Source organism: Cydia strobilella, chromosome 1 (genome assembly GCF_947568885.1).
Source record: "Cydia strobilella chromosome 1, ilCydStro3.1, whole genome shotgun sequence".
Classification (NCBI taxonomy): Eukaryota; Metazoa; Arthropoda; class Insecta; order Lepidoptera; family Tortricidae; genus Cydia; species Cydia strobilella.
The window spans coordinates 26,662,304-26,678,815 of record NC_086041.1 but is presented as its reverse complement, the minus strand read 5'-3'; the positions used below and the strand labels follow the sequence as shown (position 1 = coordinate 26,678,815).

Below are 16,512 nucleotides of genomic sequence, written 5' to 3'. Positions count from 1 at the left end.
TGGTTGTGACGAATAGCCATGAATTTTGATAGTGTGCTAGTAAAATGACGAAATTTGAAAATAACTAAGTAAGTACATTTAATTAATTAAATTAGAAAGTAATTATATTATCTGCATTCTTAGTCCCGATAGTAAAAAACAGCATCATTATTTAAAAGTTAAGCTCTTGTTTACTGAAGCTACTTTTGTGTTGCGCGCTAAAGACACCAGTTATGATGACGCCTTCAAGAAAATGACGGACATTTTCTTGAATCATACTTATGTAGATAATAAGTTCACAATCCAACATCACAAATTTAAGGAAGAGGAGAAAGGTTTTACATGGTTCTCAAAAATCTTTTGGGTTTTGTGACCCAATTATTCTATTTACATTTGCATTCAAAGATTTATAATTTTCTAGCTGAAAATATCAACAAACAAAGAAATAACTTAAAATTGTATGGCATTTTGCCATGAACGGAAATTGAGCCAAGACAGCGTTCTTATGTTTTGCCACTGTTTTGCAGTCGCTGTGTGAAACCACTGTGCAAAACTTGATTCTTAGCCAAAGCTTTCCATATGGGTAGTGACTATACGTAACACGAGTACGTAGGTATATATACAAAAAAGGCCCAGTCATTTGCAATAATATTTTACACGACGACGCGTGCCAAAATATCTCACATGACCTGACAGAGCCATATAAAACGTGACATATAATTTTTCGCACTTTCTCGTGCAATATATTACCTATTTCAGGTAATTACATATGGTTTGTTACCAGTAAGTAGACTAACTACTAACTAAGCTACCAGTCTGGAAACTAAAAGATATAAAGCTATAGCTACTACGTGCTAGTGTGCTTTCAACCTCAATGATTCCTTTCGCGACGCATGAAAGCGCCCGGCGATTTATGAACTTCTAGCGCTCGATTTCGTATGGCTCCTTTCAATATATCTCCACTACTAGCCATTTAAATTCTACTAATAGAATTGAAAACGAGTGGTCAATACCACAAGATTCCCAATTTCTATCGCTCGTATTTCAAAAATAGCATTTCGCCGTTTTCCACAGATTTTCGAGTGACGAAATCGAGCGCTCGAAATTCAAAATTCGGCCCCCTGCTTTGGGTATAACTGTATACCTATTTGATAAATAAATGTGAATATGTGCATAAATAAATAGCAATCGTGCAAGTGCTATGAAAACCGGGTAAGTGCGTGTCGGACGACGCCTATACTAAATTAAGAACGACTAATTAGGATTCTTAGATTTAGCTGAACGCGACCCGAAAGTACAATGTTGTGAGTTTTGGCGTGGCCAAAAGGTTCGGCAGTTTTTTGGCCAAAACCGACCTTTCGGACATAAAATGATTTTTATGCCGAAAACTGCCGAAACCGAAACTTCGGTCGGACACTAACGGTTAGCTTACCAAACTCGTACTTACATAGCATTTCGCGTATCAGGCACGGCTCTGTTGCTGGGGAGGGCATCGGAGGCGGCCTGGTTGAAACGGTTCCGCACGTACGGGTCGGAGTCCTTGGTGCCCCCCGCCACATACCCCCCCTCGTCGAAGTACCGCCCTGTGCTGGTGTACGGCTCGTCAGCTGATGGACTGCTCTCTGTTTCTTCGATGTTCGTTTGTTTTATTAGTCGTAGGGCTATGTTTTCTTCCTGTAACAACGAAATTGAGATTAGGCACGCGATTGGGATATATGTTTCAGAAGTACCGTTAAGAAAGTCAACGTGTGATTAGTGATGATGGAATGATCTGAAGCCTTGATCTGAAGTAGAATGAGTTTGTTGGATTTAACGGGAAACGTATGGCTCTGGTGGTAGCGCAATGGACTTCGGTAAAATCATATTAGGTTTTAAAGCCGATAGGTATAGTATGTTAGGTAAGTACTTAGACTTATAATGTTCGTTAGTAAATTATATATCAACGATGATCTATTTCTCGTATATCGTTATCTAATAAAACTTCTTCTTGTTCTTTTGCAAAAAAACCTTTTGTCGAAAAAAATTGTTTGAAACTAGGCCATTATGAAACTTACATAGATATATTAACCGACCGTAAAAACCATGAGATATAAAGTACCGGTAAACTAGGGTTACTTCGATTCATGCGGTAACATCATCATCATCTTTCGCTTGCCCTTGTCCCATTCACTTGGGTTCGGCGCAGCATGTCTTTTTCTTCCATACCTCTCTGTCACCCGTCATCTCATCATTCACTTGCGTTCGTTTCATATCATCTCTCAGACTCTCACACAGTCCATCCACCTTTTCCTCGGATTCGCTTTTATCTCGTTATTGTTAAGGTTGTCGAACACATTATAATATTCTCTAGCTCGCGTTCAAAATCAACCATTCCTCAAAAAATAATGATTACCTAATCGCGCGCGTATCAAATAACCCTAGTTTACGGTAACTACGAGTAATTGCACCCAATCAGCCCTATAACGCCAGATTTAGAGGTGTGGAGGCCCCGGGGCAACAAAGGAGTGGAGGCCTCCTGGCCCCAAATTATTTTTCCAATCCTTTCCTAAGTCTCTATTGTGGGGGCCCCTCTTGCACCGGTTGCCTTCCCCTAAATCCGGTCCTATATAACGGTAATTTGTTACATATGTATACGCCTGTCTGATACTCTAATCTGCATATTCGAGCCAAGTAATTCTGAATACCGCACGTCTACTATTTCATAATGTCCTTTAAATCTAAGCGAGTTGAAGACAAAACCGACGTCCCAAAATCAAAAATTTAGCGGTTACTAACTTATTCATTTCACGTTGAACGTAGAAATGCGTGAGCTCAGCAGAAGGTACCTTACCTTCCCTGAATTTATAAACCACTCCGTTCTTCTACATAATTAAGTAGCTTTATGCTATGGACGATGTTAAATTCTTTAAACGTATCAACGTAGTAGAGCGTGGTTCTGTCTATAAATGGATTCTTGTAAACAAAGCTGTTAGTTGATAAGAGCCTTCTTAGAGACCTTTTGATAGATAGATAGATAGTAGATAAAACGTTTATTTGGATGCTGCAAAACACACAATTTTAGTGTAAAGTATAAGTAGGTACATTGCAGTCAGAACAAAACTTATGTACTAAATTAAATAACAAATTTTTTTTTACTTAAACACGAAAAATTAGTTTTTAGTGGTTAGCTGTACGCTGTGTGCATTGCAGCAACAACAAAAGCTCTTAGCAATACCGATTAGATCCTGAAATCAGCAACCAAAAAGCCGTATGGTATCCCTGTTTTTTGTTTTTCAAGCAGTATCTTTTTAAACTGGTGTTTAAAAGTTTGCTTATTTTTGAGCCGTCTTACAGGTGGAGGGATATCATTCCAGCATTTGGTCGCGAGATATCGGAAACAACCGGTAAATGCAATCGTTTTATGAGGGTACATTTCTAAGAGATTCATTTCTTAATAGTAATTTGATAAAAATATACAGTATGCGCCTAAATTTTAAGGACGAGGAACATATAACTTACGTTACTTGCAAGAGAAAAAAAATGTGACGTAGAGAGAATTACTCACGCAACAGAGATATTTAGGTCTGTAGATATAATAACGCACGCAACAGATATTACGGAAATCATAACCTATGTATAAAGGACAAAATCCGTGTTTTAGTTCTTTCTTGTGTACAAAGTTATATTGTTTAATAGGTACGAGCGACGTCAAGACCACATCAATAACTCTTTTTTTAAGTAGCTCGTAAGTTTATGGTCATGCACTGCTTTTTTTAGTATGTGATTTGGCAATTGGTGCAAGTAACAAAAAAAATGGAATTACCTATTAATTGAGTTGGAATTGGAACGTACCTACATATAATACTTAAGGGACCCCACTGACTATAAGTCCGCCGGACGATATCAGCCAGTCAGTTAGAACAAAAATTTGACAGTTCTGAACAACTCCTTTAGGTATGGGTAATGTTTGCTCACGGACATGGTGCACGGATTGACAAATCAATATTATTGTTATAACGCCTGCTTTAAAAATTACACAAAATATGTTAGACGTGTATAATTGCATCAAAAGAAAACTTTCGCAAGAGTGGTTTATGGGCCCAATTACATGTAAGTGTCAAGGTTAGTTACCCTTTCCATTGCAAGTCCAAACACAGTCTCGCTCGATTACCGCGGCTAAGGAGCCATAACGAGAACTATATCGCCAGACGTCTTGATTTACAGGAAGCCACAACTTGTAAAAATCTGTTCTTGATTTCACAATACTCACAGTAATAACTCTATCATATATCATAGTTATACCTACTCCTTCCTATATTGGCGCTAGCGAGAATCACTGCAGCCAATATCAAATCAATATAAGGTTTTTTAAGTTCAAATGCAAGTCCAGGATTCATGCTCCCAGGTGGCGGATATCCGTTTGCTTCAACTATTTTATCGTTATTTAAAAGCTTAATTAACCTGCAATGTGCGTCTATATGCGTGTACGAGTATAATAATCACGAATATTATTCAATAACTATTTACAACCATTACGTACGGTGAATCGGGGTTATTTACGTAGATAACTACACGTAAGTATTTAAGCGAAGTTTTAAAAGGAATGCTATAATAGTATATCTAAAAAAGATATAATTAGATTTCATTTAAAAATACTAAATTTTATGTCTAAGATTTATTGAATTAATGAACATAAGCATAGTACCTAATCAAGTATAATATCTTTAAAGTTATCATCTTATCAAATACTAGCTTCTGTTCGCGACGTCGTCCGCGTAGGATGATAATGATGGTGATGATTGATAAAATCTATCCTACGTCCTTTCTCGGGCCTCAAACTATCTCCATACGAAAAAATTTTAAGCCATGATTTGACGCCGTTAGTTTTTTTATATTGGGTGTTTTAAAGGAACTGCTGCTATGTTGAGGCTTAAAACCGTGCGATAATAGGATACCTAGTAGACACCTAGGTACCAAATTTAGCTTCCTTTCTTTTATTAACCGACTTCAAGATTTCAAAAGGAGGAGGTTATCAATTCGGTTGTATGTTTTTTTTTTTATTGTTTTTTTTTATTATTAATGTTTGTTACTCCATAACTCCGTCATTTCTTGACCGATTTTGAAAATTCTTTTTTTGATTGTAAGTATATACATACAGATTGGTCCCGTTTTGGTCAAAACGCAGTTCTGATGATGGGATCCACGAGGAATCGAGGGAACTCCTCAAATGTTAAAGGCATACATATAGTGATTTTAGTATTTTCATCAACAAATCAAGCATTTACATATAAAAAAAGTGACATTTGATGAAGTGGAACTGCTGATGATGATCAGAACGGAACTCTTCAATGACGCATAGTTCACGTTTGGCGATTTGTCCTCTTCGTTATGATTGGTAAGCAAGTTAGGTTTTCAAGACACATTTTTGTCAAGCTCGAGTTCTGATGATGGGATCCATGAGGAATCGAGGGAACTCCTCAAATGTGAAAGGCATACATATAGTGATTTTTGTATTTTCATCAACAAATCCAGCATTTCCATTTAAAAAAGTGACATTTGATGAAGTGCAGCTGCTGATGATGATCAGAAATATCAGAATGGAACTCTTTAACGACGCATAGTTCACGTTTGGCGATTTGTCCTCTTCGTTATGATTGGTAAGCAAGTTAGGTTTTCAAGACACATTTTTGTCAAGCTCGAGTTCTGATGATGGGATCCATGAGGAATCGAGGGAACTCCTCAAATGAGAAAGGCATACATAAAGTGATATTTGTATTTTCATCAACAAATCCAGCTTTTACATAAAAAAGTGACATTTGATGAAGTGGAACTGCTGATGATGATCAGAATGGAACTCTTCAACGACACATAGTTCACGTTTGGCGATTTATTCTCTTCGCTATGGACCCAACCCCAAACTTGGACCTGGACTTTTTTTTGAACTGCGATCCTCACAGAACCGAACTGCTATCAGAAAAGTGGGTTAGGTTAGGTTAGAACTGTGACCCTTACAGAAACGAAATGCTATCAGAACATTGGGTTAGGTTGGGTTAGAACTATGACCCTTATAGAAACGAAATGCTACTAGAAACGTGGGTGGTTTTACCTCATTTTAGTTAGGCAAAAGATGCTGTCTTTTTCATTTCATTGTCTGGAGTGCACCATCAACAATAAGTAACCTTTCAACGGCATCCCCCATTGAAGTCGGTGTTTTTTTCTTAAAAATTATGCCTATTAAATTGTGTCTTGAACTTGGCTTATACTTATGTAATATTGTCTTCGGTTACCGCGATAGTTACTCATGAAATAAAACTATGAAAACGGATTATATCGCGTATATTGAATTTATAATACATCCCGACGTTTCGAACTCTTTACAGCGTTCGTGGTCAACGGGTGACTGAGGAAAAATTACAAAATGCAAAAATACCCACATACTAAAATAATGAACAATCATAGACTACAAACTTTAAGGCTGGTTGTACATGCAAAATCGGTTCATAAGGCTAGTTATACACTATAATTATTTTTCAAGTAAAGATATATATATATATACGCGATAAAAATAAACTATGCCGGCTCCAACCCTACACCACGGACCCGAGAAGATTTAATTCCCTCCTAAATTGTAGGAGGGTATCCCAATATGGGACCGGCAACAAACTCGGCGGGACACATCTTTTCAAAACATCAGAATGTCCAGCATCATCCAACACTACGGTCTCACAGTCTATGTCTCGCTTGCTCCTTTATCAGGTGGACTACAGGATCCCAAGCTGGTGGTAGAGAAATACCATTTTCCCTATTAAAGTTTGGATATTTCTTAATCTCAATGGCCTCGCGCAGCATTCTGGGTATGTAACGCTTCTCCTTGGCAAGAACCAGAGGCTTATCAAACTTGATTGAGTGATTGGCTTTATCCATGACATGCTCACAGACAGCAGACCTAGGTCGACGGTGCTTGACATCAGCTATGTGTTCCTTCACCCGAGTGGAAATGCTCCGTTTCGTCTGCCCGACATATGATAGGCCACACTGGCTAGCTGGATAGGCTGGCTGGCTGGATAGGCTGGACTGTGAGTGTGGCCTATCATATGTCGGGCAGACGAAACGGAGCATTTCCACTCGGGTGAAGGAACACATAGCTGATGTCAAGCACCGTCGACCTAGGTCTGCTGTCTGTGAGCATGTCATGGATAAAGCCAATCACTCAATCAAGTTTGATAAGCCTCTGGTTCTTGCCAAGGAGAAGCGTTACATACCCAGAATGCTGCGCGAGGCCATTGAGATTAAGAAATATCCAAACTTTAATAGGGAAAATGGCTTTTCTCTACCACCAGCTTGGGATCCTGTAGTCCACCTGATAAAGGAGCAAGCGAGACATAGACTGTGAGACCGTAGTGTTGGATGATGCTGGACATTCTGATGTTTTGAAAAGATGTGTCCCGCCGAGTTTGTTGCCGGTCCCATATTGGGATACCCTCCTACAATTTAGGAGGGAATTAAATCTTCTCGGGTCCGTGGTGTAGGGTTGGAGCCGGCATAGTTTATTTTTATCGCGTATATATATATATATCTTTACTTGAAAAATAATTATAGTGTATAACTAGCCTTATGAACCGATTTTGCATGTACAACCAGCCTTAAAGTTTGTAGTCTATGATTGTTCATTATTTTAGTATGTGGGTATTTTTGCATTTTGTAATTTTTCCTCAGTCACCCGTTGACCACGAACGCTGTAAAGAGTTCGAAACGTCGGGATGTATTATAAATTCAATATACGCGATATAATCCGTTTTCATAGTTTTATTTCATTATACTTATGTTTTCGTTTTGTATCAATAATAAGTATAAAAATTAAGCTGTTTTAAAGGTCTCTTCTTTGTATACAAAATTAAATGTTCTACGTCTTTTTATGGCTTGAATAAATTATAATAACCATTTTAATGTCTTCTTTGAACTTGAATTGCCTATGATCATCTGCAATTTGTTTATCCGATGTGACTATGTGACCTTGACATATTGTAATATACTTAAACTATTCCATATGGCAATGAAATGGTATAAATCGCCAGATAGAACTGTGTCATAATATCGTTAACACATTGTGCAAGATGGAAATTAAGGTAAAACGATTTTTTGTGATATTCGGGGAGACCCAGTTGGCTAAAAGTATAAACAAATGATGGATCCGAAAGCGAATTGGTTATCCTGTACGGTCGATTATTTAACTATTTGATGATAATGTTATGTATTTATTTGATACTAGCTTCTTAGTATTTCCACTTCTATAGAAAATTCCACCCTCTTTTTATTCTCCTAAATTATTATTTACGTAATGAAAAATTTAAGCGCTTGTTTGTTTATTTTAAAAGGCGTCCCTTAACCTTATATCAGTTACTGAGAAAATCATATTGTATTGTATGCTGTTGTTAATTCTTATAATGGTGTTTGCTTTCTTCAAACGCTAGGAAATTTTCTGGGTTATTTCACCGACCGTGAAAATGTGTCCAATTTGCGCCGTTTAGGGCTACTGCGCCGCGCTACCGGTTCTGCTATGGTTGTCTCAAATTTATAATATGATGCACTTAAGCACAATACAAGCATTATAAAAAGTTTATTGACATGACAAATTGTCTAATCGGCTACGAAAATAGCAAGGGTATTAACTAGATGGATAATATATACATCTGTCACAAATTATGTCTATGTTGATAACCGAAATGACGAAAAAAAATTACAAATCTGAAACCTGAAATAATTCAGTTCAGAAAAGGACCGAGTTCAGAGTGCCGTTTACAATCATTTCAGTTCTTGAAGAAAACGTAGGTACAAGTAGGTATTTAACGGACTGAAGCAATAATTTCTAACAATGTATTTTTTTAACTCTTTATTTACATACAAGATTACAGTGGTACTACGTAAACGAAATTAATAACTAGCTTAAATCTAAAATAGGCCCTTGACAATGTATTTAGTTCGTAAATGGTTCGTAATTTCGTATATGTCTGAGAAAAAAAAACCACGGACTAGAAAAAATAAAAAAGCATAATGCATTATAATTATTTCATACAAAATCTTTTTGACGTTGTTTTTACATAATTATATGTTTGGGTGTGTAAGGAGTGTTGAACTGTTGTTTAACTAGATCATGTCGGTAAAGTTATTTAACGGTGTGTACTTGTACTGCGGCATAAACAAACAAGCTCCGAGTACCGTCCTAGTTAACTATTTTCACCTGTTCAAAATGTACTTAGTACATTTTAACGTGGTAATCTTTAAAGACACTTTTTTAATATTCAGACCATAACCATCTACTGAAATTCCTATAATCATCATCTTGAAGTGCGAAAGTGTAATTAAAATGCAAAAGTAATCGCTGCCTGTTTTAATTGGGCTGTTGGATTTATTAAGCATGCCCCGGGCACGGAAGATACCTATGTCCATTATCGTGGGGTATATTGACAACATAACATTTATCTTATTGGTTTGCACCACACGATTTAATCGGAGTTTATATTATACATTCATGTGCCATACTTTAGGTGGATACTTTATGTGCCAACTTCGTCCTGTGTGAAAATCATCTACCTGTCCTACATGTTTCTAATTACAAGTAAGTAACAAACTTGTAGCTAGTTAAGCGAGCTTTCTAGAAGTAGGTACACTCTGTCTTCCTACAATGTGACTAATACCAGTATTGGAGAGAAAGCAAATGCTATTAAAGACAAACCGTTCGATCTCGTTTTAATGCATTACTTCCGTTCGTTTAGTATGTTATCAATCAATCAATCAAATATTTATTTGCTATAAGCACAGTAAGTAACACGTAACAGTAACAGTAAAATGCGTTAGCGAATATATAAGGATGTCTCTCAGTGAGTTTCGTTTAAACTACTGCCTTGAGGGCTAATTGCGTAACACGTTGTTTCGTTGTTAAATAAGTTCCAATTAATCCAATTATTTCGACTAACTTTTTCACCAGCTACGAGATTAAGCCATTTTATTCATCAATCTGGATCTAAAACAGTTACTTGCAATTGGAGATAGTTTCTAAACTTTAACAGTTTTCATTAATATGAGCGAATCATAATGTATTATGAATGGGATATCCTGGGTAATCCTACCATATATAAAATAAACTCATGCCGTATACAAGAGCCTTCCATTAAATAACAGCAAGGACAACACTCGTAATAGTGTACCGCCTCTCTCATAGAGTTCTAAGCTCTATACGCGACCGTGCACATTCCATATATGTAAGGTTTACTAACGGCCTGGCCAACATCTAATTTTGGACAAGAGCTTGTAATAAATTCTATAATTTAGACAATAATGTAAATGATGTATATTAACACTGAAAAACGTAGGCCGTAGAGATTTTTGACTCATTTTCTATTGAATAAATCTAAAAGAACTAATAAAAGAACTATAACTAGACCATGGCGTTACATGTCTGTCCATATTGAACTACTGTTTTGACAGTTCGAAAAATAAGTATATTTGACTAATCAGTCCAACACCCTTATTATAATGTAAATGGTAAATCGTTTTGACATCAATACATTTACGTGATTCAGCATATAACAGTTTATTTTTAATCTATAAATAAATTCAACTGTTGTCATTGTCAATAGCCGACTTTTATACTGTGTCCCAAATGCCAACTTTTAAGAATAAAAGAACATGAATTGTCTTCTAGCTAAATAGCGAGGCGGTTACGCTTCTGGCTCAGACATTGCACTGCTTCCCACCGTACACTTGCACTTTCGACGCCATACTTCCTGCCCGACACCACTATCATTACGATAAACTACTGTGCATCCGTCAGTCCGATACTGTTGCATTCTAATGTAATTGTTGGGCTATTTGTGGATTGCATGCATTTACATTAAAGGTAAACCACTAACCACCGAATCGGAATAAGAGATGTTTGCTGTATATTAAGTATAAGCTATTAAACTAAGTATAAACATTATTGTCTCGCGAACTACTATGGTATCATAGTAACCACTAAGAGTAGGTTGCCGGTTGACAGCACCAGCTATACTCGTAAGTATATTTATTTGGGCTTTTTGATAGTGTCTATAACGAATATCTTTAGAACGCATACAATTTATTGGTTTTCGGTTGTTTTGGTTTGTTTAATACTGATTACTGACGAAAACTATCATTACTTTAATCCAAAATTTAATCTACCAAAGGAATCATTCTCAAATACGTGCAGCATTGTTATGTGTTGGATAAAGGCCTAATCTATGTATGACGCAAGTGCGTGGCAGTGAAAGTGCCGATGCCGGCCAGAACACGTCCTTGACAAGAGATCCGGATCTGAATCGAATGTAGTTTAGGTTGGATTCGGACTAGGTATGGTCGACATCAGTTATATATTTCTTGCCTTATAACAATGGAAAAAGGTACAAAATTGTAAACATATTTTACAATTATGTCGATGTATATTAGTTGCTAAGACTTGTTGTCATTCCTTTATTATGTCACGTGTATTGTTCGGACAGAGGTTTTGATTTATGTAGATTGCTATTGTTTCAATTCAACACCTAATGACAATTGTAAAATGTTTACTTTTCATGGTCTGATTTTAAATGCAGTTTGTTTTAAATATTGTTTAACTTGTGAATCATCTAGTTAAGCCGGCGTATGGAAAAACATAACTATAGGTACATTTCGATCGAATATGTACATACTTGGTGGATGATCTTAGAGATGTCGTTGTAAATTTTGCATCAATGAGACTTTTTTGTCTACCTTACATTGGCCCGGAATTCTCACGCGGCTTGCTAGAGGAGCCGGGGTTTTCTCAAGAACTTATATATTCTATATATGAAATAATTATTCTACCACTTTACTGGGAGTTGTCCAATGATATATTTATAAGAAACTCGACGACCTTCTTTTGGAAGTTGTAAACTTTAGGTACTTGTAAACTTTCGGCTACCGGTGTTCTTATATGTACTAATGATGTCACGACTGAGATAGATAATGGTTTGAATGAGAGAGCAATGTATCCAATGTTATTTAATAATAAGTGGAACCGTGGGTGTTTAATTTGACGCGAACCGATATGTCTGGCTTCCTGCACCTCAGATGGTGCTACACCGTTCATTAAAACTATACCTATCAAGGGTACCAAGTCGACATTTGTTAAAGAAAATATTTTTGAAAAAAAAAATACATTTGTTAAACAAGTCTTTCTTTTTGTTAGGTATCATATTACATAGGTAGGCGTATTTAGCTTTAAAGCCAACTGTGCCAAGGACCAAAGGAAGGGCTATGCGTTTTGTTTTGCAGTACCTATATTACGATAGGTACGTATAAACATAAATATGTATAAATTGATTGATATTCCTACATAATTATGATGTCCGTATACATAACATTTTAACTTTTTTAACAATGAAAATATACTAGTTTTAAACTTTATTAATGCATATTAATGCATTTCGAACAGGAAACTTGACTGCCGCAACATCGTTATTCGTTACTATGTAAAACTCTATGGCACCTCTATGGCTACAGTCGAGTCGCTATGAATGCAATTTATTTCGTAACAAAAATAAGTAGACATAAACCTTTAAAATATTAATATTACTGTTTACAATGTTTCATTGATGGATACTATAAATAGACAGCAAATAAATGACAGGCATTTTAAAGATCTCAGATTGTATCAAAATCCACTGTGGCGATGGCGAATGTCGCATATGTGTAACAATCAATCCGTGGCACACCACGGCGGCCTTGCTGGTCGCATGGTGACCTAATACCCACGGTTACTTTATATGTTACTTGTAAATACCAATGTACAACTAAGTAGCAGAATATTTTCCAATTGGAATGAAAGAATATCGGAAATGTTCGAAAAAGAGCAATAACAAAATTTTCGGATGGATATTTGGTATTTATATCATATCGTGTATTCTAGATGTAACGATAGGTTAAATAGTATATTCTGTGTAATAATTCATCGGGCAGTTGAATAAGTAAATGCGTTAAATGCTGTTATAGTGACGACTTGACATACAGTCATACAACCTATTATTTTTCAATTTAATTTCTGTACATTTCGCAGAATGTAACTTTACAACCCAAGTTTGTTCTCATTGTTTGTTATATTATTCTAATCGTAAATCGATTTCAAAAGTTTAAGTGTTTAAAAATATGATATGATGCAGGTCTCTGCTCAATTGTTAGAAAAAGGAAGGAACCTTAAAACAATTCAATTTATTTAATGTATTTTATATTATGTACTACACTGCGCTCCAGAACAGGCATAGCTGACCTACGGTAGAAGACCGCTAGGCTGAAGTGGGACTGGGCAGGTCACGTCTGCCGCATGCATCCGGATAGGTGGGCTAGTATAGCCACCAAGTGGATGCAGCAAAAGAAGCGCGGACGTGGCAGGCCCAGGCGGAGATGGCGGGACGACTTAGACACCTTTACTAATAACTGGCCGGAAACAGCTCAACAACGGGAGTCATGGAAATCTAAGGGAGAGGCCTTTGCCCAGCAGTGGGATACTACAGGTTATTAAAAAAAAAAAAAAAAATTAAGTTTAATTTGTAATTTTTATCTATGAGTTTTTGCCTGAAATAAACATATTGATTGATTGATTGATTGATTGAAAACTCATTATCGTGTTTCATTGTCAAGGTTGCTGCTTTTGACCTAGATTTCACTTATAGGTTAAGGTTTAATTAAAATAATTAAAAGCCCTTGAAAATTGTTCTCTATGATAATATATATAATTTTGTTATTTAGACATCTTATTGGCTTAAGACATGTAGAAAGAAAACTAAGATACCTAGATAAAAATTACCTTTTTAGGGTTCTGTACCAAAAAGGTAAAAAGGAAATCTTATGATGATGCGACTTTGTCTGTCTGTCTCTCACATCACTAAATATCTTGGGAACTACTTATTTTGGTTTAAATAAGACAGTGCTGTCATTAATTTAATATATTATTAGTTTATTACTAAAATATTTGCTAAAATAACTCGTATTATAAATATTTACCCCAGACAAATATTACATTAGCACCGCGTCAAAGTAAGCAGATTATATTACGAGTCTACCTCTTAAGCCTACAAGTCGCTTCCCACGTATTTGTGACGCTTGCATTCGCCGTCTACAGGGAATACTAAAACGGTATAAATATTCTGGGCAAGACAGCAAGTTACGGAGGCAGAAATGCGGTGCAAATGTACTGGTACCGTGCCAAACATAGAAGACTAAATGGACACCATATACTTGTGAGATATAAACAACACGAGCAGAAACAGCGGTGATGTCGGTATACAGGTTGTTGGTAAATCTAAAATTTAGATTCTAAATGGGGCAGTTAGGAAAAATCAGAAAGAATGGCTAAATATTTTCTTAGGTACTATCGGGGACATTGCTGGTGAACCAGTTCAGATTTTTTTTACCTCAATCCTTACGAGCGAGCTAAACTCCGTCTCCTATAGAGATAACCAATTACAATGCATTTAGGATTCTTTATCTTAATATTAAAAGGGTAAAAAACGCATAATGAGACAAACAATAGGTAGTAAGGACAGTTTATTAGTTGCTGTTTAGGCCAGTGGTGGGCAAAGTACGGCCCGTGGGCTAACTCCGGCCCGCGATCTGATTTTATTATGGTTCGTGATCCCGTGGAATAATAAAAATGCATTTTTGCTGCAATTCTGGCCCTCCTCTGAAATTACTTAAACTTTCTGGCCCCCCATGTAGAAAGTTTGCCCACCACTGGTTTAGGCTGCTTCGCCTTCCCATAAAGTTTGGATTCCTGTTTGCAAATGCCGGCCGTCACAAAGACAATGCACGGTAATTTTTTAGGGTTTCGTAACCAAAGGGTAAAAACGGGACCCTAATACTAAGACGGACCGTCTGTCCGTCTGTCTGTCACCAGGCTGAGTCCGACTCGCACTTGGCCGGTTTTTTTTCAACACCAACATTTTGAAGTGCCATTATGCTATTATTGATCATCACTTTTATGTTATCGCCTGACCGCCTGCAAGACGTTAAAACGATTTTAGCCCTTAAGGTGGTTCACCGCGAATGTCCCCGATTGTACCACGAAACGGAATTTGGACATAAAATGCATAGATTTTATAGAATTATTTAAGAGGTTACAAAGGAATTAATAGATAGATGGACGAGTTAGCTTCAGATAGATCGATTTAAGATACGAATCCATCTATTGCGCTGTTGTTCGACCGTATCATTACATAGCGTTTTTCACGACTACTGCAAGAAAATAAATTGATGCTTTATTTTAACCTTGTTTCCAGGGAAAATACATTTTAGTTATAAGAATAAATGCATGCTCTCTCGTGGGAATGTTTATATTTAGACGGCGCTACCTCTAATTCCGCTTGACACACACCACCACCGTAACAGCTGTATGATCAGAGATCATACTTGTATTTTCTAACTTTTGCAATTCTCGACTCAGTTACTCTAAGGTTAGCTGGAAGAGATCCTTTATAGGGATAATTTCGCCTCTGTACCTACATTTCTTATGATGATGTTGTATAAATTTTTATATTTTGTGTACCATTAAATTACTATTACTACCCCTATATAGGTACCTACTACTAAGCTTCTACTGGTTGGCCTGAGACGAGCGGTCGCGGGTAATAAGAATACAGGCCTGACTCCAACGCCTGCTGCCAGGAGGATAGATGTGGGCTCCCAGGGGAAGGTTTATATTTAGACGGCGCAGCCTGCGATTGCGATGATAACAGAGTAGCCTTCAAGCCGCCAGCGTTAGTACAGACAGTTTGATATTTCAAACATTAAAATATTCAAGCAGATCAGAGTGTCCTTATAAGTGATCTTATTAATAGTAACCACGCCAAGACCTACTTTAGGAAAATGTTACATTTAATGTTATTTTCTCAAGGGACCAAAATAATCAACGAAAGATAATTATTAATATTTCTAAAGTACACTTTAGTTATTCTTTGCATAGTGTATTTAATTAACTATCTACTGTACCTATTATTAAATAACTTCAATATATAACATTAAAACCATTGATTCTTAGTCCATCTCTAAGTGCAATTATTTATAGTACTTATATAGGCACTAGTTTCTCTAGGAATAGTATATAGATTTTATAAACGGGTTTGGAAAGTTGCCGGGCATATTCCAGTCACGATCTAACCTAATCGCGAGCACTCCAAACTAAACCTAAGTGCTTCGTAATTAGGTTTGCTTTAGTGTCGTTAATTGTGAGCTATTCGATTCCTAAAGCTGAGACGAATAAAGGGTTAAGATAGGAGTGTAATGCCCCTTGAATACTAAGATGTTTGCGCCAGAAAACCTGGGGAACTGAACTACTCTTGTATGTAGTAGTTTTAACTACGTATGTACCTACTTAATCTGTTAGGTAATGATTAAGTTTTAGTTTTAGTTTCAGTTTCTTTATTTGCTTTCAAAAGATACAAGTATCATGCAAACATTCAAAAATAAATTCAGAATAACATTTCACAAAAGACTGATAAATATCCGAAGTAACTATCCAATAAGGGG

General features: G+C 36.5%; 1 protein-coding gene across 1 annotated transcript in view; it reads right to left on the bottom strand.

Annotated features, from left to right (window-relative positions):
• LOC134742544 (polypeptide N-acetylgalactosaminyltransferase 2-like) overlaps nt 1–16,512 on the bottom strand; it is an 88,455-nt gene that overhangs the window by 34,331 nt on the left and 37,612 nt on the right. Inside the window, exon 2 of the mRNA XM_063675764.1 lies at nt 1,427–1,653. Within this exon, the coding sequence (XP_063531834.1) occupies nt 1,427–1,653 (227 nt within the window). The remainder of the gene's footprint in view (nt 1–1,426; nt 1,654–16,512) is intronic.